Source organism: Pleurodeles waltl, chromosome 2_2 (assembly GCF_031143425.1).
Source record: "Pleurodeles waltl isolate 20211129_DDA chromosome 2_2, aPleWal1.hap1.20221129, whole genome shotgun sequence".
Taxonomy (NCBI): Eukaryota; Metazoa; Chordata; class Amphibia; order Caudata; family Salamandridae; genus Pleurodeles; species Pleurodeles waltl.
Genome location: NC_090439.1, coordinates 1,031,357,989 through 1,031,384,597, shown reverse-complemented (window position 1 = coordinate 1,031,384,597; position 26,609 = coordinate 1,031,357,989). Strand labels below are relative to the sequence as shown.

General features: G+C 43.7%; 1 protein-coding gene across 2 annotated transcripts in view; it reads left to right on the top strand.

Moving 5' to 3' along the window:
* ST3GAL1 (ST3 beta-galactoside alpha-2,3-sialyltransferase 1) overlaps positions 1-26,609 on the top strand; it is a 188,420-nt gene that overhangs the window by 124,805 nt on the left and 37,006 nt on the right. For both annotated transcript variants that reach the window (XM_069220788.1, XM_069220789.1), the window contains exon 4: positions 8,763-8,942. In XM_069220788.1, coding sequence (XP_069076889.1) covers positions 8,763-8,942 — 180 coding nt within the window. The remainder of the gene's footprint in view (positions 1-8,762; positions 8,943-26,609) is intronic.

Genomic DNA, 26,609 nt, shown 5'->3' with positions numbered 1-26,609 from the left:
ACCCCTCACTCAGCACAGACACACTGCTTGCCAGCTTGTGTGTGCTGATGAGAACAAAACGAGTAAGTCGACATGGCACTCCCCTCAGGGTGCCATGCCAACCTCACACTGCCTATGCAGTATAGATAAGTCACCCCTCTAGTAGGCCTTACAGCCCTAAGGCAGGGTGCACTATACCATAGGTGAGGGCACCAGTGCATGAGCACTATGCCCCTACAGTGTCTAAGCAAAACCTTAGACATTGTAAGTGCAGGGTAGCCATAAGAGTATATGGTCTGGGAGTCTGTCAAAAACGAACTCCACAGCTCCATAATGGCTACACTGAATACTGGGAAGTTTGGTATCAAACTTCTCAGAATATTAAACCCACACTGATGCCAGTGTTGGATTTATTAAAAAATGCACACAGAGGGCATCTTAGAGATACCCCCTGTATTTTACCCAATTGTTCAGTGCAGGACTGACTGGTCTGTGCCAGCCTGCTGCTGAGAGACGAGTGTTTGACCTCATGCGGTGAGAGCCTTTGTGCTCTCTGAGGACAGAAACAAAGCCTGCTCTGGGTGGAGGTGCTTCACACCTCCCCCCTGCAGGAACTGTAACACCTAGCAGTGAGCTTCAAAGGCTCAAGCTTCGTGTTACAATGCCCCAGGGCACTCCAGCTAGTGGAGATGCCCGCCCCCTGGACCCAGCCCCCACTTTTGGCGGCAAGTCCAGGAGAGATAATGAGAAAAACAAGGAGGAGTCACTGGCCAGTCAGGACAGCCCCTAAGGTGTCCTGAGCTGAGGTGACTCTGACTTTTAGAAATCCTCCATCTTGTAGAAGGAGGATTCCCCCAATAGGGATAGGAATGTGACCCCCTCCCCTTGGGAGGAGGCACAAAGAGGGTGTACCCACCCTCAGGGCTAGTAGCCATTGGCTACTAACCCCCCAGACCTAAACACGCCCTTAAATTTAGTATTTAAGGGCTCCCCTGAACCTAAGAATTTAGATTCCTGCAACTTACCGAAGAAAAAGACTGCTGAGCTGAAAACCTCTGCAGAAGAAGAAAGAAGACACCAACTGCTTTGGCCCCAGTCCTACCGGCCTGTCTCCTGCCTTCTGAAGAACCCTGCTCCAGCGACGCTTTCTCCAGGACCAGCGACCTCTGAATCCTCAGAGGACTGCCCTGCTTCCAAGAGACCAAGAAACTCCTGAGGACAGCGGCACTGCTCCAAAAGAACTGCAACTTTGTTTCAAGGAGCAGATTTAAAGACCCCTGCAACTCCCCGCAAGAAGCGTGAGACTTGCAACACTGCACCCGGCGACCCCGACTCGACTGGTGGAGAACCAACACCTCAGGGAGGACCCTCCGGCGACTCCGAGTCCGTGAGTAACCAAAGTTGTCCCCCCTGAGCTCCCACAGCGACGCCTGCAGAGGGAATCCCGAGGCTCCCCCTGACCACGACTGCCTGAACTCCATTTCCCGACGGCTGGAAAAGACCCTGCACCCGCAGCCCCAAGCACCTAAAGGAACGGAACTCCTGTGCAGGAGTGACCCCCAGGAAGCCCTCTCCCTTGTCCAGGTGGTGGCTACCCCGAGGAGCCCCCCCCCTTGCCTGCCTGCAACGCTGAAGAGATCCCTTGATCTCTCATTGATTTACATTGAAAACCCGACGCTTGTTTCTACACTGCACCCGGCCGCCCCAGTGCCGCTGAGGGTGTACTTTTTGTGTGAACTTGTGTCCCCCCCGGTGCCCTACAAAACCCCCCTGGTCTGCCCTCCGAAGACGCGGGTACTTACCTGCTGGCGGACCGGAACCGGGGCACCCCCTTCTCTCCATTGCAGCCTATGTGTTTTGGGCACCTCTTTGACCTCTGCACCTGACCGGCCCTGAGCTGCTGGTGTGGTAACTTTGGGGTTGCTCTGAACCCCCAACGGTGGGCTACCTTGGACCCAAACCTGAGACTTGTAAGTGATTTACTTACCTGACAAAACTAACAAAAACGTACCTCCCCCAGGAACTGTGAAAATTGCAGTGTCCACTTTTAAAACAGCTTATTGTGTTTTATGTGAAAAGTATACATGCTAATGTAATGATTCCAAGTTCCTAAAGTACTTACATGCAATACCTTTCAAATGAGATATTACATGTAGAATTTGAACCTGTGGTTCTTAAAATAAACTAAGAAAAGATATTTTTCTATAACAAAACCTATTGGCTGGATTTGTCTCTGAGTGTCTGTTCCTCATTTATTGCCTGTGTGTATGTACAACAAATGCTTAACACTACTCCTTTGATAAGCCTACTGCTCGACCACACTACCACAAAATAGAGCATTAGTATTATCTCTTTTTGCCACTATCTTACCTCTAAGGGGAACCCTTGGACTCTGTGCATACTATTCCTTACTTTGAAATAGTGCATACAGAGCCAACTTCCTACACTAGCTACAATGAATCAAGGATGCACAGTCAGTCAAGCCATGAACAGGGAGAGATACATTAGTGAGGACTTCCAGATCCTATGCTGGTCACAAATACCAAGAAGAATCTCTCACTGGGCCCTCTGCATTGCATATCAAGTAAGCCAGAGCACAGGACCTGTCTTCTTGCAGACAAAGGTGGTCATTAAAGGTCATATTTACTAATCTTTCATGCAACGCGGGCTACGAGCAAAGTTGCTGTGCTGCATTGCGTGAAGGGGGACAGCAGAAATGCTCCATATTATTTAAAGAAATATGGAGCATTTCTGCTCTCGCTTGGCATTGGTCCACTATTTGCAGCCAAGTGCCACCACAGGCACCCTTGCACCATGGTGTAAGGGTATCTGAGATACTGGCAGAATTGTTTTTGAGCAGGAAGGGACACTTTCCTGCACAAAACAATTCCTAAATGCATTTTCGTCTTTCTGTGTGTGATGCAGAATGTGTCACTCATCAAAAGAGAAAGTAACAAGGAGAAATGAAGGTATTTCTCGTTGTTACACCTCAATAAGGAAGGTGTTTCATGCTGACACATTCCCAGATTTACTAGCTCTAGCAAATATGGGAATGCACCAAAATCCATGGGTGGATGCATAAGAACACCCCTGCTCCCGCCATGGAATGCCTCCAAATGCAGTGTTTTGCAACACAGCACAAGGAGCTGTGTGATGTTACCTTTCCTTTACCAAGCAAGGAAAGGCTGTGCAAATCTTCGCTTCTGTGGCTTTGTTGAAACAGCTGAGGACTTGCATTGCCTTGTGATGACTTGCGTCACATAAGGACAATGCAAGCCCTTAGGAACTCTGGATCTCCGATCCTTTCAGATAGCTCATTGGTCTTCCTGCGGGGCATGGGCCATGGTTTCCATCACCCTACAGTGTTCTTTGTTCACCAAACTATAAATAAGGCCCCAGTTTCAAATTGTACAGTCAAAGGAGAAACTGTGCATTAAAAAATGCTTTACTCTTGATCAAGCCCCCTTTAGAAAAATGTCTTGTAAGAAGCTCCTTCTCATTTCAGGCATGCACACTCTGGAACAAGCTCAAAAGAGAAAATGAGTTATCAGCATCCATCTACAATTCAGAAAAGCAAGATCTGACTGTTCCCAAAACCATGACTCAAAATGTCACTGCATCATGTCGTACAGCTCCAGGCTCACACCTGCCCTTTAAAAAACAAAAAATACATTTTAGTGTTTTGTCTTAGAATAGGAAATGATTATAGAAATCCTAAATGTTGATAACATACTCCCTGTATCCACCATCAAATCTCTCCCATGATTCAACTGAAGAACTAACTAATGTTGACTCTGAAAGCCTTACAATTTACCTCTTTAAGCCCTTATAAAAGCAAAAGCACTGCATTTTTAGATTCACTTGGACTAACATAAACTATTTGAAGCCTACCAATTGTACTTGCATCCTTTCTGCACTACCAAATAAAAGGTCATACACAGTTTCATTGGTGCCCTCACCGACATCGGTGACTCCTCCTTCAAGTACCCACTGAACTCTTCCCAAGCAAATGGTTGTGTTTGAGACAGTCCTCAAAAGGGTTTTCTCATTTCCCTCAAACAGACATGTCCAAACGAACACCTACAAATCTGCCCTATTTAATTAGGAAGTCTCCCAGGGCTCCATCTTTATACCGATAATATTCAGTATAGCCAAAGAATACTTCACCCTTTGACAGTATGCAACTGACACTCAAGTTTACCTAAAGGTGTACTTTGTAGCAATTATCCACAGCACCAATCACATTGTGCATTATCCTGCCATTAAGTGTTGTGCTCTAAGTGCTGCAACTTGTTTTTCTTCAAGAAGTGTTTTCGAGTCATGGGATTGAGTGTCTCCTCCTTCTCGGTGATACTACTGCACATGAGAATCGAGTTCTTTATTAGATTGTTTTTCTTTGCCTTTGGGTTCGGACGTATTTCTTCTTGCTCCGTATTCACTTGCTCCAGTTCGAGACTCTCTTTCCGTCTTTACGTTCTTTCAACGGTATTGTACTGCGATCGTGTTTCTTCAATATAATCTCGATCAAGTCAGGTCGAACTTTAACTGCGTACTCTTCGGGCAGGCCTTGCCCGGCCCCAGGCCTATCTCCATGTGGCACAGGATAATATGAGACCCTGATGGAATAGATGCCGTTCAGATTCTGCCCTCGGTGCCACACCAGATTTCTACACATGGATCACCACCACTTTAAGTCAATGTCAGTCACACTCAAATCACAATCAACAATCATAATCAACCTTCTTCACAGGTTAGGATTTACAATCATCACCCTAAATCATACCTACAGCCTCTTCAGATTCAACCGTATCTAGGGGCTGTTCTCAATACACAATTAGGATTAGTTTACCCCAATCCAGCACATGTTCACAATTTTCAGCAAACAAACTCTCAGATACAGGTCAATCAAACTTACACACTCAAGACATTGATGCGCCTTCTAGGCATGATGGCATTGTGCATTGCCATTGTCCCTCATGCCAGACTTCCAATGGCCCTCTACAGCAATGTCTCTCTTGCCAATGGTCGCAAGCTCAGGGTCATCTTCAGGATCTAGTGTTGTTACATCTCTCTACTATGGTCGAATTCCACCAAATTACACAAAGAACGGCCTTTTCAAGACCCGGTTCCCCAAATAGTTCTGACTTTGGAATCCTCCCTCACAGGATGGAGTGCTCATCTCACAGTATAGGGATCATGGGACCCCAGTCACCAGACCATGTGCATCTAAGTACTAGAACTTCAGGCAGTCTTCTTATCTATGAAGGCTATTCTACCTCATCTAATGCATAAATCTTTCTTAATTCATACAGAAAACATGACAACAATGTATTATTTACAAAAACAGGGGGGACACAATCTTTCCTGTTGTCCCAGCTGGCACATGCAATCTGGAAGTGGGCCTATCATCACCACATTCATTTCTTGGCAGAGTATCTCCAAGGAATAGACAACGACTTTCCAGACCTGCTAAGCAGGATACATCAACAAGCCCACGAATAGGAACTCCACCCAACAGTCCTTCAAAACTAATTTCAAAAGTGGGGAACACCTTACATAGACCTGTTCGCCACTGCAGAAAACTCAAAATGCCAAAACTTTGCATCCAGGTACCCACACCCTCAGTCCAAAGGCAATGCCCTATGGATCAACTGGTCAGGGATATTTGCTTGCACTTTTCCACCTCTCCCACTCATTCCATTTCTGATGCGCAAACTCAAACAAACTTCTCTCAAAATGATCCTTGTAGCCCCCCATGTGCACACCAACCTTGGTTTTCGACACTACTAGAACTCACCATAGTACCTCACGAAAGACTCTCCAGCAGGCTGGATCTTCCCACATAAAATCTCCAACAGATAAGACACCCAGATCCCAAATCACTCACCTTGCGAAATGGCTCCTGAAGTCTTTGAGTTTGGTTATCTTCAGTTACTCGCAGAGTGTATGAACATTCTAAAATAGGCACGTAAACCAACTAGAGTCTGTTATGCAGCAAAATGGAAACGTTTTGGGCCAGATGTATAATGCATTTTTGCAATCGTAAACGGACCGACAGGCCATTTGTAATCGCAAAAATGCATTTTGGTATGTATGAATCCCAGTTTGCGATTCGGTAACTTGTTACTAAATCGCAAATTGGAATTGCAACTACATACCAATTCGGTATTAGGAAGAGGCGTGTAGAGTGCGTCCCTTCCTGATACCAAATCGCAGTGGCATGGAATGTTTTGTGACTGAAATGCGGTTACAAAACATTTGCATTTTACCACCTAATTCAAGTAGGTGGGAACCCATTAGCAAACAGGAAGGGGTCCCCAAGGCAACCCTAATCCTTTGTGAATGCATACGAAAATAATTTTTAAGAGCAGGTATTGGTCCAATGGACCACTGCCTGCTCTTAAAAAATGTAAAGAAAACTTTTCATTTTTCTTTTTTAAACTCATCCCGTTTTCCTTTAAGGGAAACGGGTTGCATTTTTTAAAAAAAAGATTGCTTTATTTAAAAACAATCAGGCATGGTGGTTTGCTGAGCCCAGCAGGCCACCATCCCTGTGGTTGTAGCCATTCACAATGGGTCGCAAAGTTCGACCTACCTCATGAATATTAATGAGGTAGGTCGATTTGCGAGCCGTTAGGAACCGCTAAAGGAAACTCCTGGAGTTTCATACATTCAAATAGCAATTACCTCATTGCAATTCACAAACAATCGATCCAAACACATTGATCCATTAACACCATCAGTACAAGATATTCTTTGTTATTTGCTTCACCTGCAAAAAGCAAACCTTGCTTAGACATCAATTTGGTTACACTTAGCTGCTATTGCAGCCTATTTACAAAACAGACAACATACTTCATTATTCAAAATACCAGTCATTAAAGCTTTCATGGAAGGACTTAAAAATAATCCCACCAAGGCTACCCCCAGTGCTATCCTGGAATCTTAATATTGTACTCAACTCTGCTCATGGGACCTCCATTTGGGCCTCTTCACTCTTGTCCAATACAATTCCTTTCTTACAAAGTAGCTTTTTTAGTTGCTACTACATCACTTAGGTGTGTTAGTGAGCTACAGGTCTTAACATTAAAAGGGCCTTTCTTTCAGATACATAAGGACAAATTAGTCCTTCATACAAACCCAAAATTTCTACCAAACATTTTCTCATAATTCCACATTAATCAAACAATTGAGTTACATGTTTTCTGTCCACAACCGGACTCTATGGCCGAAAGAGCACTCCACACATTAGATGTTAAAAGAGCACTCATGTATTAACATTGACAGAAGAGTTCAGGAAAACTAAACAGCTTTTTGTGGCTTTTTCAGTAACTCACAAAGTAAATCTTATTACAAAAATAGCATAGCTAGATGGATTGTAAAATATACAGATATGTTATGCTAAAACTAAAAAAGAATTAACAATTGCTCCTAAAGCACATTCCACAAGGAAAAAAGGTGCCACTATGGCATTTTTAAGAAATATTCCCTTAGCAGACATTGCAAAAAATGCCACACACATTTACAAACATTATTGCATAGATGTTCAAGCTCGCAGCAAGCGAATGTAGGACAAGCTGTCCTAAGAACACTTTTTCAGATAACTGCAACTCCACCAGGCTAGCCACCGCATTTTTAATTAGGGACTGCTTTGCAGTCTATGTACAGCATGTGTATCGACAGCCACACATGCCATCTTACGGGAAAGATTACTTATCAGTAGACATCTGTTCTTGGCACTTAGTGCTGTAGTATCACATGTGCCCTCCCTTCTGCCCGGAAGCCTGTGGCTGTTCCAGTTATTTTATATATGTATATAGTTATACATAGTTACTTATATTAGCATGGACATACTATTTTCTGTACTTCTCTTATACTCTATCTCTCACCAGCTTGCTGGAAAACAGTCTAACAAAGAACTCAATGCCCATGCACAGTATCGCTGAAAAGAAGGAGCCACTTGATCCCATTACTTGAACACATTTCTAGAAGAAAAACAAGTTGCAGCACTCTTAACCCAACACTAGATGGCAGGATAATGCACAGCATGCTAATCTACAGCTCTACATGCCACAAACAAATGTCTGCTATAAAATTTTCCTTTGTTTTTTTGGTCCCTGCCTCTGGAGTGGTACCCTCACCTGAGAATGCAACCTTCATTTCTCACTTTCTGGAAGGAACTGAAGATCTCCCTTTTCTCTAAGCATTCTACATCCCTTCTTCCAAAGCAGTAACTATTGTAATGTTTTACATGTTGTAGAAATCATAACTGCTACACATTTTGTAAATTGCATTAACCTCTAATCCTAGTTCCTTACTTCCTTTCTGTAGTGTTTGCTTAAAAAGTTACACGCCAGTTTGTACCCTAAATGTGTATTTCCTTGCTTGTTCTCTTGGAGGTCTCTTTTTAGGCTGCTCCTTATTTTTTGTTGACTGGGATTTGTGTGAATCGGGGCTCAGATGTGGAATTTTCTTTGAGGGGAAGGTATATTCTGTTTTTCTTTTGTTTCTTTTTATTGTTCTTTTGTGTAACTCATATCAGCATTATTGCTTTACTTTTGCTGTGTTTGGTGCTGTGTAGTACTACAAGCAGGATCCCCACTTTTATAAAAATCAATGCATTTGGCTTATTTTATTAAATCTTGCTGGCACGAAAATAACAGAAAGTATTTCCCATCCACTGTTATTTTCAAAATCGGCTTTTGTCTAACTACTTGTATAAGCAGCATCAAAAAGAAGTCCACCAACTAGCAAATTTATTGTTCCCCCCTTGCCTGATCCAGAATGAACAAAGCAATAACGGTGGGATATGAAGCTGATGTTGGAAGCAGAACCACTCACCAGTTCATCTACCCTGAGAGCGCTCACAACCTCCAGGAGAATGCCACTTTGATACTTATCCCTTTCAAAATCCTAGATCTTGAGTGGATCATCAGTGCTCTCACTACTGGAAAGATCGACCGGTAAGTATGGCAGCATTCTATCTCCTACAGAAATATTGACAGCAACCACATAGATTTGATTTTGGTTATATAAAGCGCTGCTGTTGCCCAAGAAGGGTGTCATGGCACTATGGATAAGCAGCTGAATAGTGAGGAGTGCTTGGATTTTTTTGGGTTTAGACTGCCAGATAGACTCAGGAATGTGTAACGATTGTCAGCATTCTCAGTAAAATAAGTATTTTGTCAGCTTCGTCTCTCCCTACACTTGGAAGAGGTACGTTTCAGGCCTTTTATCAGTAACGTGATTTCACCACTATTTTACCTCACCTTGTTGGCCACTCACAGAGGGCTGGTTTTTATTGAAAGGCAATACAAAGAAGCTGATTAAAACGTGTCCCATATTTTCAATAAAAGCATCTGTTATGGCATCATTGCTAAGGGCAGGTGTAGAATGGACATTGATTCTTCGCTTAGGTGAGAAAACTCCTTGCAAGAATCCTCGGCTTACAACATCCTCCTACTCTTCTCAAAAGTTTTTTAAAATGAGCATAATTCACTTAGATCCAATCACAGTTTCAATGCTCTATCAAATTACAATTTCAATACTCAATCAAATTATGGTTTTAGTTCTCAGTCACACTAGTGTTTCAGTACTCAATCACATCACTGTTTCAGTGTTCAGTCATGTTATGGTTTCACAGTTCTCTCACATTCTGATTTCACTACTCATTCACGTTATAGTTACAGTACTCAAAGCAATTTACCATTTCCTTAGTCCATCATCTTATGATTTCAAAACTCAATTAAATGATGGTTCTGGAACTCAGTGACATTAATATTTCAAAGCATTATGCCATATGTTGTAAACACTTCCCTTTGCCACATGCCCTTCACTGGTTTGCATGCATGTTTATACATAGGTAATCTTAGGTTATACAGGATGGTTTTTTTTAGCTTTTCAGCACAGAATCCTTTTAAGATATGGCTTGACAGTGGAGCTGCCTGCTGGATGTTTAGTTACCTACATGTTTATGCAGAGAAGAGGCTTGGCTCCTCCCCAGAGGAATATAAGTCTCTCATTCTCTCACCTCATGTTATTGTCATGTTATTGTTACAGTTTCCATGGGAACAATGTTTTATGTTATAGATAGATAGACAGACAGACAGACTGGTAGATAGATAGATAGATAGATAGATAGATAGATAGATAGATAGATAGATAGATAGATAGATAGAATGATGAAACATTGAAATTAAATGAAGCTAGTAGTGAATTATTTTTGCAAACTGACTACTTCAATTCATTGACAAGGAGTAGACAATTGGATTGTGTGTGTACAACATTTACTTTATAGGTGCAGACCAGAAGGTCCAGTCATGGATCTGGGCGTGTCGAACCAATTTTTCACAAACTTCAGGAAGAGATCAACACCCAGCAAAAACATCCTCTGATACATCCTCATATTGGGAAGAGCCTGGAACTTTGAAAGGGACTCCATATCCCAGACTGCTTTGTGGCCCCAGGAGGTGGCCATCTTACCAGCACCTGCATTTACTTGACCAGACCAACGAGCGCTATATAGTGCGCAAGGGCACTTCGCGGCACGGGAGGCGCCTGGAACTTTGAAAAGGACTACATATCCCAGACTGCTTTGTGGCCCCAGGAGCAGTCCATCTTACAAGCACCTGCATCCACTTGACCAGACCAACAAGCGCTGTACGGCGTGGGACGCGCCTGGAACTTTGAAAGGGAATCACATATCCCAGACTACTTTGTGGCCCCAGGAGGCGGCCATCTTACCAGCACCTGCATCCACTTGACCAGACCAACAAGCGCTATATAGCACGTATGGGCACTTTGCGGCGCAGGACGTACGCGGGCCAAGGGCAGGCCTGTCCTCGCCCGTCATAGCCCGGAGGAGGCTGGGTTGGGCCACCCCCCTAACATTTTTCTAATCAGGCACCGTTGACTCTCGCCACTATTGCACCCCTTTGTAGGTGTATCATTGAACTAACTTTTTGTAGAACACTTATCAATCAATTATAGCTTAATGGGCAAAAGGAAAGCAATAGAGGGTGGGGCAGGGGCTGTGTTAAAAACTAAGCAGAAGAGACATAAGCATGTAGCCAATTACTGTGTTATGGACAGAATCGACAACCTTCTTGACGAATGTAAAGGAATCTTAACTTCCTCCCTGGACAGCGGCAACAACGGAAGTGGGGTAGAGTACTCGCCTGTTAGGAAAGGCGCGGGTCACAAGAAAATTGCTGACATATTTGTAAAACGTGGCCAACAGGTTATAGCCTCCACAGGGCAGGAGGAGGGTAGGGATGTCATCATTCACGCTCCCCCATTATCAGCAGATAAGCCTCCAACTGATCCCAGCGACTCTATTCAGTGCATCAACCGCTTTACCCCTTTAATAAATATCTCAGACACACAGGACGACCCTGACCCATGCATCAGAGTGGGCGGGTCAGTAGATGTAGATGTAAATGAGCACCCAGCCCAGTCAAATGCACAGCATATGTTATGCATACAAGACTTAAAGAGGGAGGTGTCAGAACGTAAGTCTATGGTTAATTCCTTAATTGCAATAGTCAAGCAGCTAATTTCTCCAGACACAACGACTTCCATAAATCATTACGGCAATCCAATGCCAAACCATTCAGGTATCAAGAAATCCGATCAGCCCCCCCACCCAACAGCTTAGACGCAGGGAAGGCATTTGATGCCTGCGATCAAACTACAAAATCCACAAGCAATACTGTCTCTAAATACACTGCACAACCCATCATTGACCGACACCAATCTACAAGGACTGTTCTAATGGTCAATGTTCCTAAGCTACACCCACTGGCACAAAGAGAAGGGGGAGATTCCTTTAGAAATAAGGCAATTCATTGGATTCACCACGTAAGAGGCTGCTACTCTGTAATACGTGAGGATATAATTGATGCAGTAAGAAGGACTGACGTAGGCACACACTTTGACATTCTTCAGTTGACATCTAGGGATAGGAGTATGGTGGACAACCTGGTGGCCTTAGAAGCAAGGACAAGTGCTCCAGGGCAATCCTGTATCCAGTTCAAATTTCCTAGCCACCCGTGTATTGCAGGGCTCGTCCCATTCACTGCCCAACAGGTAATCCATCTCCTCTTAGCGAGAATGATTGACTTAAAGCATCATCTAAAATACACTTTGAACTTCCCCCTGACTTACATGAAACAACTATCTCTGGTCTGGCTGTAGCCCCCAATGTTGCCTCCGCAAGCACTCACATTTCTTCTTCATACAGATCCTACCAGACCTCCCGTGATCCATTGCATAGCCATGATAAGATTGTAAATTTTTTCTCCCATGAATCTCACTTATTACAGATAGCAAAGCATGAGAATACCGCACCTAGGACCAGGTGAGGTCCCTCAGATGGCTACCATTACTTGATATAGGATTCGCTGGACAATAGTAATGACGACCCCTCTCCTCCCAAGCAACCTCACCTGTTAAACCACTCTCCGGTAACCAAACTCTTAAATATGTCAGTAGACAGGGCTGTCCATTCAACCACCAGTGTACGACTTGTCTCATGGAATGTGGCAGGTCTGAGATCTATCCTCCCCCTCCCATCCTTCACCTCCTTTATTGAGGAACACGACATATGCCTTCTTCAAGAGACATGGTCGACCGACCCACTCTTCCGAACTGGCTATTCCAACTTTTATATTCCTGCTCTGCCCAGTATCAGGGGCAGACCTTCTGGGGGTCTAGCCATTTGGACTAGAACCTCACTAAACTGCTGTATATCACAGCTATCCATTGATTCCCCTGATCTGCTAGGTCTTCGCCTATCATTTGGGGCTGAAGCAGTTGTGATTATTCTTAACATCTATACCAGGGGGGTTGGGGGGGGTCGGGCTTCCAAAACCCTCTGCATTCCTGAGGCATTTTTGCAAAACTGTCCCCGGCATTACAAAATTATTGTGGCAGGTGACTTTAACATCATATTTGAACCTCTTGACTGAGATGATCTTGGGTCCACCCACGAAGAGGATCAGGTTTAGTCTATCCCTGCCCTGGATATCCCACCCATTAAAAGGTGGTCACAAGTTGCTGTTCAAGTAAAATCTCTGACAATGGAATTTGGACTTAGGGCACTCAATGGCAGGACCAAATCAGGCGTAAAGGGTTGTCACATGTGTAACAAAGTTAACCACACTAGCAGAATTGATTATTGTCTAGTTGACAGAAGATTATGGCCTTTAGTCATTGACATGATGGTTATTATGAGATCTGAAAGTGACTATAATCCTCTCTCAGTCCACCTGTCAGCTGTGAGCAACCACCTATCCATGATCAACAGCTCAGTTAAAGCACCAAAGGGAATCAGTCTGGTTAATGACAAACGCCACCTAAAGTGGAACCAGGTTCTTGCTGGACCTACACTCATTGACGCTGCTAACAACACCTTGAGGACCACATTGACGGGCTTAGAGGTGGGCTCCGCAATCCCCAATGAGGAAATAAGCTTAACTCACACCTCATGTTTCAAGGGTATTGCGGCCCTCTTCTCGGCTGACATAGCCTCTGATAGTAAGAGGCTCAAGTGTAGGCATCGCTGGTTTAACAAAGAGTGCCGCTCCTCAAGCAATCATTTAATCTAAGCTATCAAATCTAAGGATGTAAATGCAATTAGCTCAGCCAGAAAGTCTTACAAATCAGCTATCAACAAAGCTAAATGTGAACAAGATGATAAATGGTGGGCTGCACAAGAGAGGAACTATGGCACATTTTGGTCCCTGGCAGCGCGCAGCCCTGCAAACAGCGAATTGAACATTACAACTAATATTGCACCAAAGGACCAAAGGACTGGGTAGACCACTTCAGTGGGGTGTATTCTTACAACCATGATAGTTCTACTTCTCGACATAAGGACACTTGCCCAAATATTACCCTAACACCCACCCCTCCAGTGTTGCTACTATTTTCCCAAGCGGACATAGCATACTCTTTAGGCTCTCTAAAGCGTGTTAGGGCACCTGGTGCAGATGGTGTCCCAGCAGACTTATTTTTAACCGCTATAGCAATCTGGTCAAGATATATCACCATTTTAGCGAATGCAATAGCATCTGGGGCACCAATCCCTGAGTCATGGAAGGGGGCCATTGTTGTCCCAATTTCCAAAAAGGGTGACAGAAGCCTCCCCCCCAGTAATTATAGGCCAATTAGTTTAAAAGACTGCGTGCAGAAAGTGTTCTGTCATTGCCTCCTGGGCAAGACACAAGACTGGATGCCGGAACACATCCTTAGTCTCCTCCAGGCAGGTTTTCGCAAAAAAAAATCTACCATTGAGCAAGCCCTTAGGTTTCTGCTCTTATACTGGAAAACCGTTTTTATTGGTAAAGGGAACCTGTATGTTGCTTTTGTGGACTTGAAATCCGCATTCGATTTAGTACCACGTAACAAGCTGTGGGAAGTTCTTTTCCCTAATGGGAATCCCCGAGCACATTCTTGTATTACTAACTCGGCTCCATGAGGGTAATTATGCACGTGTCAGGTGGGACGATTGGGGGCAGCTAACTGACAGAATTCAGGTGTCAAGGGGTGTGCGGCAAGGGTGTGTCCCTGCCCCCACCCGGTTCTCCCTGTACATAAATGATATTGTCCCCTCTTTACTCAGACTGGAGGCTGACGCACCTTCGCTAGGCACACAGAAAATTCTGGTCCTGCTCTTTGCAGACGATACACTCCTGATATCCAAGAGCCCAAGTGGATTACGTAAACTCCTTGTGTGTTTTGAGGAATTTTGCTCCACACGGGGACTTGAAATCAGATCATTTAGAAGAAAGTTCACTCTTGAGGGAACGCTACTTGAAAAGGTTGGCACTTTTAGTTACCTGGGCATAATGTTAACTGAAAAAATGTCTTGGAAATCACATATTGCAAAGCAAGCACTGAAGTTAAAGCAAACAACGGGGGTCTTAATGAAGGGCTTTAACCTCCCACATACTAAACCAATACGCCCTGCAATCTGGATATATGAAACCAAGGCAGCAAGTTCAGCCCTCTACGGGGCTGAACTTTGGGGCTATGCCAAAGCCCAAGAAATAAAGGTTTATGAAAATTATTTCTTAAGAAATCTAGTGTCCCTCCCTCCAAGTATTCCACTCTTTCCCCTTTTTAAAGACCTAGGCATGAAACGCATTGACCACAAAGCCCGCCTATGTCCCTTCTTGTATTGGCGGCATTTTTGGACCATTCCGGAGTTTGCCTCTTTAACTATAGCCCTGCAGGCCATCTTAGAAGCTGACCACTCTCATAGTATCCCCTGGTTCAGACACATCAAGGGGCTACTTTACTCTCTTGGGCTTAGAGAACTTTGGGATTCCCCAACCACTATTCCCTTCAAAAGGTGATCTTAAAAAATTGTACTGGCACATGGTAGATCTTGAAGACATGATGGTGGCTCTTCACTCCACAGAATTCACCAACCTAAAAGAGACGTGCAAATATGAGGCTTTCTGGGACATAATCACGGTGGCAAGAGAAAGGAAGTTGTACTTCCAGTTCCGTATTGGCATCCTGCTATTATTTACTAGTCGCTGGTCACATGACGAAACAACCATCTGTCCAGATTGTAAAGCACCCATTGAAAACCTCCCTCACGTCCTATTTGTCTGCCCTGCATACACTGCCTCACGCAGGAAATGGCTGGCCCCAGCTTGTAGACTGCTGGGAGCTGGCAGGTCCGACCTAGCTCTCTGAATTCTTAGATCAGATACTCGCCCTATGCTAGTGATTGCTGTTGCCAAATTCCTTGGGGCAAGTTGGATTGTTAGAGGGAAAGTTATATCTGTATAATGGTTTTAGCAAGAATGTATATACTTACTCTGGGAGTGTTTTGTAAGTGTATTTAATTTTATTTAATTGTATTATTCTATCTAATCACATGTACTGTATATATTTTACTTAATTCTGTGTAATTATTTATTGTTGCTGTGCTTTTATGGCTCTTGTAGCCAAAATAAAGTTCTCTTGACTGACTGACATCCCCATATTGGCCGGATTCTCAGCTTCCCTCTTGGATCAGTTGCTCAACCATCCAAATGGCAACTGTCCTTTGAGGAGTCCTTGGACATGCCACCTCCACCAAAGCAGTACTACAAAGTTAACAAGGTTACAAGCCCTTTGCCTATCACTCTTCCACCACCACTGCTTCCAGCTTCAAAACTCTCAACTCCCCACCTACTTCTCCTGTAAAAACCCCTCAGGCATGTCAGGGAGCTTCAAGCATTAACATGGAAACAACCTTTTTTCCAAAAACACAGAGATAGGGTTGTATTCTGCACCAACCCCAAGTTTTTCCCAAAGGTGGTCTCACAGTTCCACCCTAATCAATCTATTGAATCTCCTAGCTTTTCTGTCGACCTAAATCAGTTGTGGAATGGGCTCGCCATTCATTAAATGTTAAATGAGCCCTCATGTATGATATTGACAGGATTAAGCTCTTTAGGAAAACACCTATCTAAATCAGACATTACAAGAAGGATTGTTAAATGGATCCAGACATGCCATGATAAAGCTGAAAGGACCTTGCCCATTCCTCCTAGAGCCCACTCCACTCAGAAGAAAGTGGCCTCAATGGACTTCATAGAGAACATTCCTATAGCTAACATCTGTAAAGCAGCTACATGGTCCACATCACATACTTTTACGAAACATTATTTTGTAGAAGATTTATCCAGCCAACAAGCCAGTGCTGGTTAGGCAGTTATACATACACTATTTCAAACTATTGCAACTTTCACAGGCTAGTCAGCACTTTTCCTGGAGCACTGCTTTATAGTCTGTGCACACAGTTTGTGTATCTAGAGCCACACATACCTTGAACACAATGTTTTACTTACCCAGTGAGCATCTGCCTGTTGCATCTAGCGATATAGATTAAAATGCAACCGCCCTCCTCCCTGGACACCTGTGCCCATTGCAATCATCTTTCTATCTAATTTTCCTCTTTCTTGCATGGACATCTCTCTTTATGTTGCTTTGCTTCACATTCCATCCTATCCTACCGTGCTGGAAAACAACCTAACAATGGAGTTGATTCCCATTCACATTACCAGCAAGCCACCAAACCACCGAACCTCATGAAATAATTTGCACACATCTGGGCCCAACACTAGATGGCAGGAGTATGCACAGCATGTGAATCTACAGCACTACATGCCACGGTCAGATGCTTACTTTGTAAGTAACATTTTCCTTAACGATTCCCCTAGCTGTAACAGAGAGCAAGATGTAAAGGATGAGACTCATACCGGGTAATCCACTAGAGATTCATAAAGTTATGTTTTCTTTCTTTTCACATACAGATCACAAATTGAGTAGACGAGTGCTAGCCATCATATTCCGTTCGCTCTGTGTGTGTTGATATCCCCATGTAGAACACATTGCTTACATTTCACTTTTCTATTTTTTGTGTAAATTCATGTTATTTTACAGGAACACAGCACACCTTTGCAGACTCTTTAAATCCCATTTTTCATCTCCGAGAACTCCTTATTAATTTTGAAGATGATTCTCAGACTAATATCCAGAGACTAGATATCTCCATTCCTATGTGTTTTGTGACAAATGGTCTATTAACTTTTCCAACACTATTTGGTTATTTTCCAACACCTAATTTAAACATATGCAAGTTTGGTAGCCATTTAACTGAAAACATTCATCTACAGTTAAGAATTAACCTCAAGATTGGAATATCTAACTTTCCTTAGTTTCAAGAAATCTGCATCTTGCTAGCCGTTGATAATTTGACAACAAAATGCAAGTATTGGGTAAAATGGCGGTAAAATTTTACATTGTGTGCACATACAGCACATTTGGCTCTTGCAGAAATATGGAATGAGCAGTTGCCTCCATATTGCTGGGCGAACATTTTCTTATTTACAATAGTGCATCTTCAGGGAAAATGCTGAAGTTCCATTTGATTCCGCTCTCATAACATGAGCAAACTCCATCAGCTCTAAGTCCTTGGCCTTCATTCCTATTGCCTATCGTATCCTGATTTAGTGGCAAACACACATTTGCCCCCAGGTGGATATTTCATAATTTTCTGACATTTCCCGAGTCTGCAGGTATTTATTTGAAAGGTTTCGTCATGTAAAATCGGGCAGAATGTGTGCATGGGAAATCTGTAGCATTCAGATTGTTGGCACTTCAGAAAGAAGAAAAAATAAACACCTCATTATCTATCTATCTATCTATCTATCTATCTATCTATCTATCTATCTATCTATCTATCTATCTATCTATCTATCTTAGTTGTACCTGTGTGTTTTTCCTTTTCTAGTTTATCTAAGTATTGAGCAACAGGTAAGTAAAATTGAGTAAATGTGTCATGTCACCTCTTGCCTCAATTGCTTAAACATAACGGTTGCATCCATTCATAAATATTGCGAAAGTGAGAAAACGCCCTTTAAAAATTTAATTGAATCAATCTTTCAGGAAAGTAAATAGTTCATGTGAAGGAGCAGAATAGGTAAACTTTTGCAACAGCTCCCCCAAGTGGCTTTCAGCATTCACACCAGGTTGTAAGGAAGTCACGGACGCCCAGTCCATAGAGACTGACACAGAGAATGTGTTTGCCAGCCGGTGGATGACGTTTCACGATGTAGAAATCATCCAATCCTCTGTGGAGAAAATTCAAGCTTTACACCCAAGTTTATAACGATGCGTGTAACTAAGCAACAGTTGAGGACCTGTTGACATTTCATAAAATACATAAAATTAGCATTCGTTCTGGTATAGGGATGTATATGCATGAGGTCATTTAATTGAAAAGGTGACCAATAATCGTGAGATGCAGTCTTGGGACCCAGACGTGGATATGTAGAAAGGCCCATCTTGTATTGGTGAAACAGATGTGAGGATCACGTGCATTGAAAGGGCGTGGTTTGATCACAGACAATGTGATATTATTTGGGCACAGAGTTGAAGGTGGTTGTGTCCTTTGGCCCAGCGGACATGCCTGGCCAGGTCCATACTAGAATTGTGTTTGTACGCCGCTTGATTGGTGTCTGTCACATTTCACCTCTTCCGTGGAAAGAAGAGAGTTAAAACACTTTTCTTCCAGAACTAGACTGTGTGTAAGTTGTTTATGGACACCCACACCTCAAAAATGTGAAGGTTTTTAACATCCAGGTCCGTCTAAGAAAGAGAAAAGACTATTATGGGGTCACTAAGTGTAAGGACAGGCCTGGAAGGTATTGCCTCCCCACTGGCAATGCTGGAAATTATCCGTGCAGCTTCCCAAGCAATTGATGCTTCAGTGTGTGGTCTTCCTCTTGCTGACAGACGAGCTGTGGCAGGGATGGGATGTGTTGGTTACAGGGCGGTCCTGGCACTTCAGACATATAGGACATGTACAGATGTACCAGTGGTCAGGGCAACTACTCCATTGCAAAACAATACAAATCCTCCCCTCCCGCACGTCACAACAAGTGTCTAGAAAATGTGGCCTTCGTCCTTGTATTATTTTTTATTTTGTTATTTGTAAAGCACATAAACATGAAGAAGGCTTCCTGGTGCTGAAGCTACAGGATAGGTGGCAAAATGAAGACAAGAAAAGCAAGAAAGAAATGCTTTTAACAATAGACTTAAGCTGCACGAGTTACATTTTTTCAAAGTTTTCTTTTGGAAAAAAATCAACACAACAGAGAGTCTATCTCTGACATACACTTTTCTGGGCAGATGTAGAGAGTCCCCAAGATGTTCAACTAATGTACAACTAATTAAGCCAATATTTACCCAACTTTAGACTCATTAGCGAGCCCTCTAACTTTCCGTTTTATTCAAAATGAAAAGTCTTCTCCCAGTTAAGGGAAATGTCTCTTTCTTCGTTGGCATTGAGTACTCTCGCCTCCTTAAATTACAGGCCCCAATGCAAACACCTGTATGTGGAGTGGTCGCAGTTACTAGAGGTGCGATAAAGTTGCGATAAAGTTGCCACCTTAAAGTTAAGCTTGAAATTTAATGGGGAAAATAGGCTGGTATATACCTGGACGTGCAGATTCTTGTGTGGAAAGCATCTGCGTGTTATGCCCCATTATTTAGTAATGGGTGGTATTTGTCGCACCTGGTGAATTCTGGACCCCATAGAAGTGGTGGATTCTACGTGATGCAATAAATAACCCTCTATCCTCCAGAGCACTCATAATCTAAATGTTCTGTTCATCGCTGGCATCCTACTAAGTTTTAAACGCCAGGCCAGCTTGTGCTGCAGTGGATGCTCATTGGCCAAGCAGTGCCACGAGAATGTCACCATCGCTAGGCAACAGGCAGCAGTACAGAAAGAGTGGAGAGAGCAGGTTTTACTGAATCACTGGGTATCTACATCGAAAAGGGAAGAGCATTACAACAACAAAAAATGTAAGTGGTTTTGGGCAGGTACTGATATATTATTAACAAATATACTTGTCTTTAGTGTGTCGCAGGAGTGCTCGGTTTGGTCGTGCAACAGCATGCTATGCAAAGTACCTGGATCTATCATCAGCCAGCAGAGATGCTAATCACAATGCCAGGAATGAGGAATTACTATAACTAATTCTAGTAAATTGGGTGATGCAGCTTTACTGGTCATTGTGGAATTAAACTGCAGTAACCTGACAATTCTTTCGATAATCTATGAATGTGCACAAGTTCCTTTTTTACTTGAAGATGTGGGAGAAGCCTGGTCTACATACTTCCTCTCCGGTGCTACTTCAAGACAACATCTGCATGCTGTCAGATCCACAGCAGTAGTTCATTTGGCGCACTTTGAGGCATAGTACTTAAGGGAAGTTTAGCTTCGAAGCTATGTTAGTGTCCCTGTGCCGTGGGCAAACAGGAACAGTGCACCCTATTACAAGTGATGGACTACCCCCAGGGCAGCTGCAAACTCATGCTGGTCCAAGGGCAACACATTAAGGAAATACAGAGCAGCCGATTCAAACATTCGCTTTAAAGAGGGGACAGAGATCCCCCTGCAGGTAGGTACAGTGAGTGACTGCTGGGGGATGTCTTGGGGTCCACTCTTGGGGGGCGAACAGACTGTGTGCCACCTATTTGCTGCACACAGTCAGTGCACCTTCTGACAGCTTCTTCACCTTTGCGTCCACAGCCATAATAGGGGTGAGCACAAGGGCAAAGTGTTTAATCTCCATGCTAATGAGGGATCACCCCATGAAGACGGCACCAGCACTATCCGCATTAAGAAGAAGGTGCACAAGTGTCTGCACCTTCCTCTGTAGCGCTGCCGCCAGAGCACAGAAAACGGGTGCACATACCCACACAACGGACCCCAAAGCTAAACTTTTCTTTTTTATTTTCAAAAAGAAAATCTTGCAGCTGAACTCTCTCTTTGAAAATAGGAAAGAAAATGCTTTCTCGCCATGGAAGTCACTTCCCATGGTGAGGGGAGCATTTAGCAGTTTTCCCTGCCCCTTATCGCCAGGGTTTTTCCTGGCGGTGATGGGCATTGAAATCTGACCTATAAATCCACTCATCTAAATTAGGTGGGCCGAATTAGAGGTCTGCTTCCGGCGGACCCTGCTCCACAGCACCATCAGCGGCATTCAAGCAAGGCAGAGATGGAGTAACTACATCCTATTTATGACTGAATAGTGTAAGATTTTTGACAGAAGCCAGCCTTTGAGGGTTCTAAAACCCATAGATGGTACAAAAGCTTGCAATTAAAAAAATAGGGGTGTCATTCACCCTAGCAACATGCAAAAATTAAATATCCACATCAGACAGTGTCTTCCATCTGTGTCCATTTCTATGTGTGGCAAAGTTTGTATACCTTGCAAAATAGAAATATCCTTTTAATTCTTTAAAAATATAATTCACTCTGCTATTTAAACGTAAAGTGCCTGCCAAGGTTCAAAATGATCCTCTATTTTGTGTCCTTGATTACTAGCCCAGCTGTGTGTGCATGGGTCTAAGAAGGACAGCAGCACAAGTGACCCATTAGGATCCGTGAAAAACATGGCAGAAGCAGTGATCCTAATAGTGAAGTCCCAAGGTGATATTATTCGCTCGTCAGTGGTTCCTATTTTGCAGGTTGCAATCTCCTCGCTTCGTATTGAGGAAACCAGAAGTCAATGAATAACGCCATGCTGCTTTGTTTTAATGCAATGTGCAATAAAGGTGAGAGATTGTATAGTGAAAAGCGACATTGTGATAGCAACCTTACAGAAGACACTAAAATCAAGCATTGGTAAAGGCAATAAGTAGGTCTGGCGTTGGCTATCAGCCTTTTTGGCCTTGTCAACGCTTGTTATGTTTTGTCTAGTTTTTTTGTATCACTTTATTTTTGGAGGAGCTGCTGGGCCTCACCCAAAAATAGAAACAAATTTGCCAAATGCAGAAATGTTCTTTTGGTCTCAAAAAGTGTGCATGTAGTTCATAGCACTGAAGGGACTACTTATTGTGTGGAAGTGGTCCGTGTGAAAGAGCAGATTGCCTGCGCTCACAGTCAGGAACCCAGTTGCGAAGTGGTTCTGACCAATCGGCCAGTGCTGTATACTGAAGTGGGCAGAAGAAAAAGGATAATACCACATCAAGAAACCAATGGATGACGAGGGCTAGCTGTAAGCCCCTTTCGGTAAGTATATTATTTATTATAGTTTAGTAAAATCAAAAGGCCTTGCCTAACACCAGACCTAAAAACTAAGATAAAACTAAATGCACCAAAGACCATTCTAAGTGAAGTTGACACAGGCCATGATCATAGACTTGCAGTTAAAAATAGCCAAAAAGGGCTGCATTGGTGATGCCATTCCTGGCATCCATGGCCACTGTACTTAAAAGTCAGGCTCGCGTTTTGGCAAATATCCGGGATATACACTGTTTCCACTAGCCATTACAGCACGCCAAGTGCAATAGCAAAAAACAGCCTGATATTAGAGCGAGCTGTGGAGTATTATGAGGTCATTTCCCAGTATTACAAATACATTTCCGGTAATGCCACAGATGTTTCCTTATAGATTAGAGTGAGCAAAGTGCGCGTGGCTTCATTACCGAACTTCATTCTACTCTGCACTAGTTCTGCTTTGTTCATATAGAGGAGGATTGATAGTATATGGCTCAAGTTTTCTTTCTACGAGAGTCGTGTACAGGGTCGAGATGGCCTATAGGACAATCTGACAGTGCCAGAATTGCTGGTCTGACCGGTTCTTTAGCGGTTCTAGTGGGCGGCCATTTTTATTTCAGTGCCTGGCCCTATTTTATCTTCCAGTCCGACCCTGGTTAAGTAACATTTTTGTTTTGGATCGAGACATTTATGTGAATGGGTTGTTAAAAAAGTAAGCCACATGCAAAAGTAATTCCTGAAAAATACGTGAAAGATATTGGTATTAATTTACTAATCCATGGAAACGCGAATACTGTATAAAGGAGAAAGCAGATTGCAATTACTAAAAAAGATTACGGCCCATATTTATACTTTTTGACGCTAAACTGCGCTAACGCAGTTTAGCGTCAAAAAATTTAGCGCCGTCTAACGCCATTCTGAAGCGCCATGCGGGCGCCGTATTTATGGAATGGCGTTAGCCGGCGCTAGCAGACCGGCGCTGCCTGGTGTGCGTGGAAAAAAACCACGTAGACCAGGCAGCGCCGGCATAGGGGGAAAATGGCGTTAGGGCGTCTTAAAATGGGGCAAGTCAGGTTGAGGCAAAAAAATCGCCTCAACCCGATTTGCGCCATTATTTTCGACGCCCAGACGCCATTTAAATGACTCCTGTCTTAGTAAAGACAGGAGTCATGCCCCCTTGCCCAATGGCCATGCCCAGGGGACTTATGTCCCCTGGGCATGGTCATTGGGCATAGTGGCATGTAGGGGGGCACAAATAAGGCCCCCCATGCCACCCAAAAAAAATTAAAAAATATAAAAAATTATACTTACCTGAACTTACCTGAATGTCCCTGGGGTGGGTCCCTCCATCCTTGGGTGTCCTCCTGGGGTGGGCAGGGGTGGCAGGGGGGGTCCCTGGGGGCAGGGGAGGGCACCTGTGGGCTCATTTTGAGCCCACAGGCCCCTTAACGCCTACCCTGACCCAGGCGTTAAATAGTGGCGCAAATGCGGGGTTTTTTGACCCGCCACCTTCCGGGCGTGATTTTTGCCTGGGAGTATAAATACGATGCATTTGCGTCGCCGTCATTTTTTTAGACGGGAACGCCTTCCTTGCATCTCATTAACGCAAGGAAGGCGTTCACGCAAAAAAATGACGCGATTTGCCCATACTTTGGCGCTAGACGCGTCTAACGCCAAAGTATAAATATGGCGTTAGTTTTGCGCCGAATTTGCGTCAAAAAATACGCCGCTAATTCGGCGCAAACGGAGTATAAATACGGGCCTACATTTCCAACAAAGCAACACAAGATGGCGACGTTGGATGAAAAATTAGAAGCTTCGCAAGACTTGTTTCAGTAGCATTAATTCATTTTTAAGTTTTGCTTCCTATAGCGTGCATCTTCCTGCATGATAACATGCTGTATTTTTAACGTGGCACAATAAGTATATTGATTACAGGATCTATTATACTTTTAATTTAACATATATTTTCAGTAGGGTGTCCATACTTTAGTGGGAGTGGGCCAACACTTCTCAGCAGGACTGATGTATTTTAAACTGGAAAGATAGTAAATACATTGAATATTTTGCTGTAATTCTAATGGAGCATGAAGAATACACTTTATGATGGAGAGACTACTTTAATGGGACTCTAAAGCACTTCTCAGATCAAGTGTTTTATGTTTAGTGCTACTGAAGGATATCACCAGAGCTTACTGCAGCACTTTATATGACTATGATATTAGGTCTGTAGGAATTGCCTTGGAGGAGTGAGCATCTTTCTAGTTGACCAAAAATTCACAGTTATTGAAACTTCTTAAGTTTAACCCTATCCATAGGAGGAGAATGATCATTAAAAACATCTGGCGCAGGTGGCTACGGAACACCACTTTCGGGTCAAAGGTAGGACCAACTCTCAACTGATAACTTTTCAAGATTACAGAAGATAAAGAAGCTGCCGCTGAAATTATGCAGGAGGGGCAGTGCTTGATTTGAGCCAGTGCTTTCCGGTGCTCAGCACCAGCCCTTAATTCTCAGGGCCAGAGTTACTGATAGTCCACCACATGGTGGCGCTGTCTATCTAATTTTGACATGTGTGCAAAAATGTATTTAATATCTTAATATACCTTAAAAAATGAATAATATCTGCTGCTCACACAATTTTATAGCTTTGGGTGGCCTAGAATAGCCTTACTTGTTATACTTTTAGGTGTGTGATGGTTACTACTTGTGTTGGTACTGTCATTGGCAGCTCTGGCGGGGGCAATGGGTGGTGCAAGCTGTAATGGCCTCCAGTCGCGGCTCGCTGGTGTGTAAGCGGGTGGGGCAGGATGCAGCACCCGTGGGTTGGGGGGGGGGTAATATTTAATTAAAAAAAAAAAAAAAAAAAAACTTACCTCCTCGGTTGCCCCGGTGCTCCTCTTTCCCTCGTCGTCGCTTTAGGCAGGCACAGGCTCCCAGCCTGCCCTGCGGCCAATCCTGATGCTGCTCAGAGCAGCATCAGGATTGGCTGGGTGTGCCGGGCTGGAGAGAGCCCTGTGCACATGTGGGTTTGGCCAGCCTGAGACGGCCAGCCAAACACAAATGCGCTCTGAGGGAGTGTTTTGTGCACTCCGCTCACTGCCCGCAACCTCCATGTCGTGCTCCTTTCACCATGAAGGGATAATAAACCCAGTTTATTATCCCTCTGTGGTGAAAGGTTTGCAGCTTCTGCTGCTGGCGGGGGTGACGCTCCTCCGCCCTTATGGAGGAGTCGCCCCTGGTGGCCTAATGACAAGGACCCTGGCACTTACTTTTCAACAAATTAAGTACTGAGAGGGGTGTAATAAATTATGCACCAGGTTAACTTAATAATTGTCAAGAAAAGGCAAATTATGCAGTGTAATGCAACACAATCTGTGGCAATATTACAGCACCATTTTTTCAAGTTTTTGACCGTGCAGCACATGGTCTGCCACTCTGCATTAACATGCGTGGGAGTATTTTTAGTAACTTTTGATCTGTTAGTACTAGAAACAACATTTAATTTGTTACAATCTGAAATTCATGCAAAAAATACTGGATGATGTGTCAAATGTGGCAAATCTATAATTATGCAGAAAACCGTGCAGCTACAGAATTACATAATGCAAGTAGTCTTGCTTACAGGACAGAGAACATCATCCCCACTCCCTCCAAGGTCAAAAACCCATGAACAGAAAGAAGTTGTTTAGGAATCCAATAACAGCTCAAATGTTGTCCCCTAAAAATATGCAGTAGAAAAGATAAAGAAGCCCTTTGCCCTAAGGCTCACACTTTCCTCACTACCCCCCAGGCATTGGTAACGCCTTCAGCTGCAGGACTGACCCCAACAGATCTATATCCTTCACCTCTCATGTGTTTCAAATGTGGCTTTACGTCAGTGTATGGGTGCTGTAGGTTCATGGTACCCAGGAACTGCAATACCATGGTACTTGGGAACCACACAAGAAGCCTTCTTAAGCCTATAGCTGCAGGCAAAGTGAAAGGCTTACCTGTGGTCAGATTTGCTGGAGCTTCTCAACCTCCTGCTTCTGCTAAGCACTTCTGGCTTTCT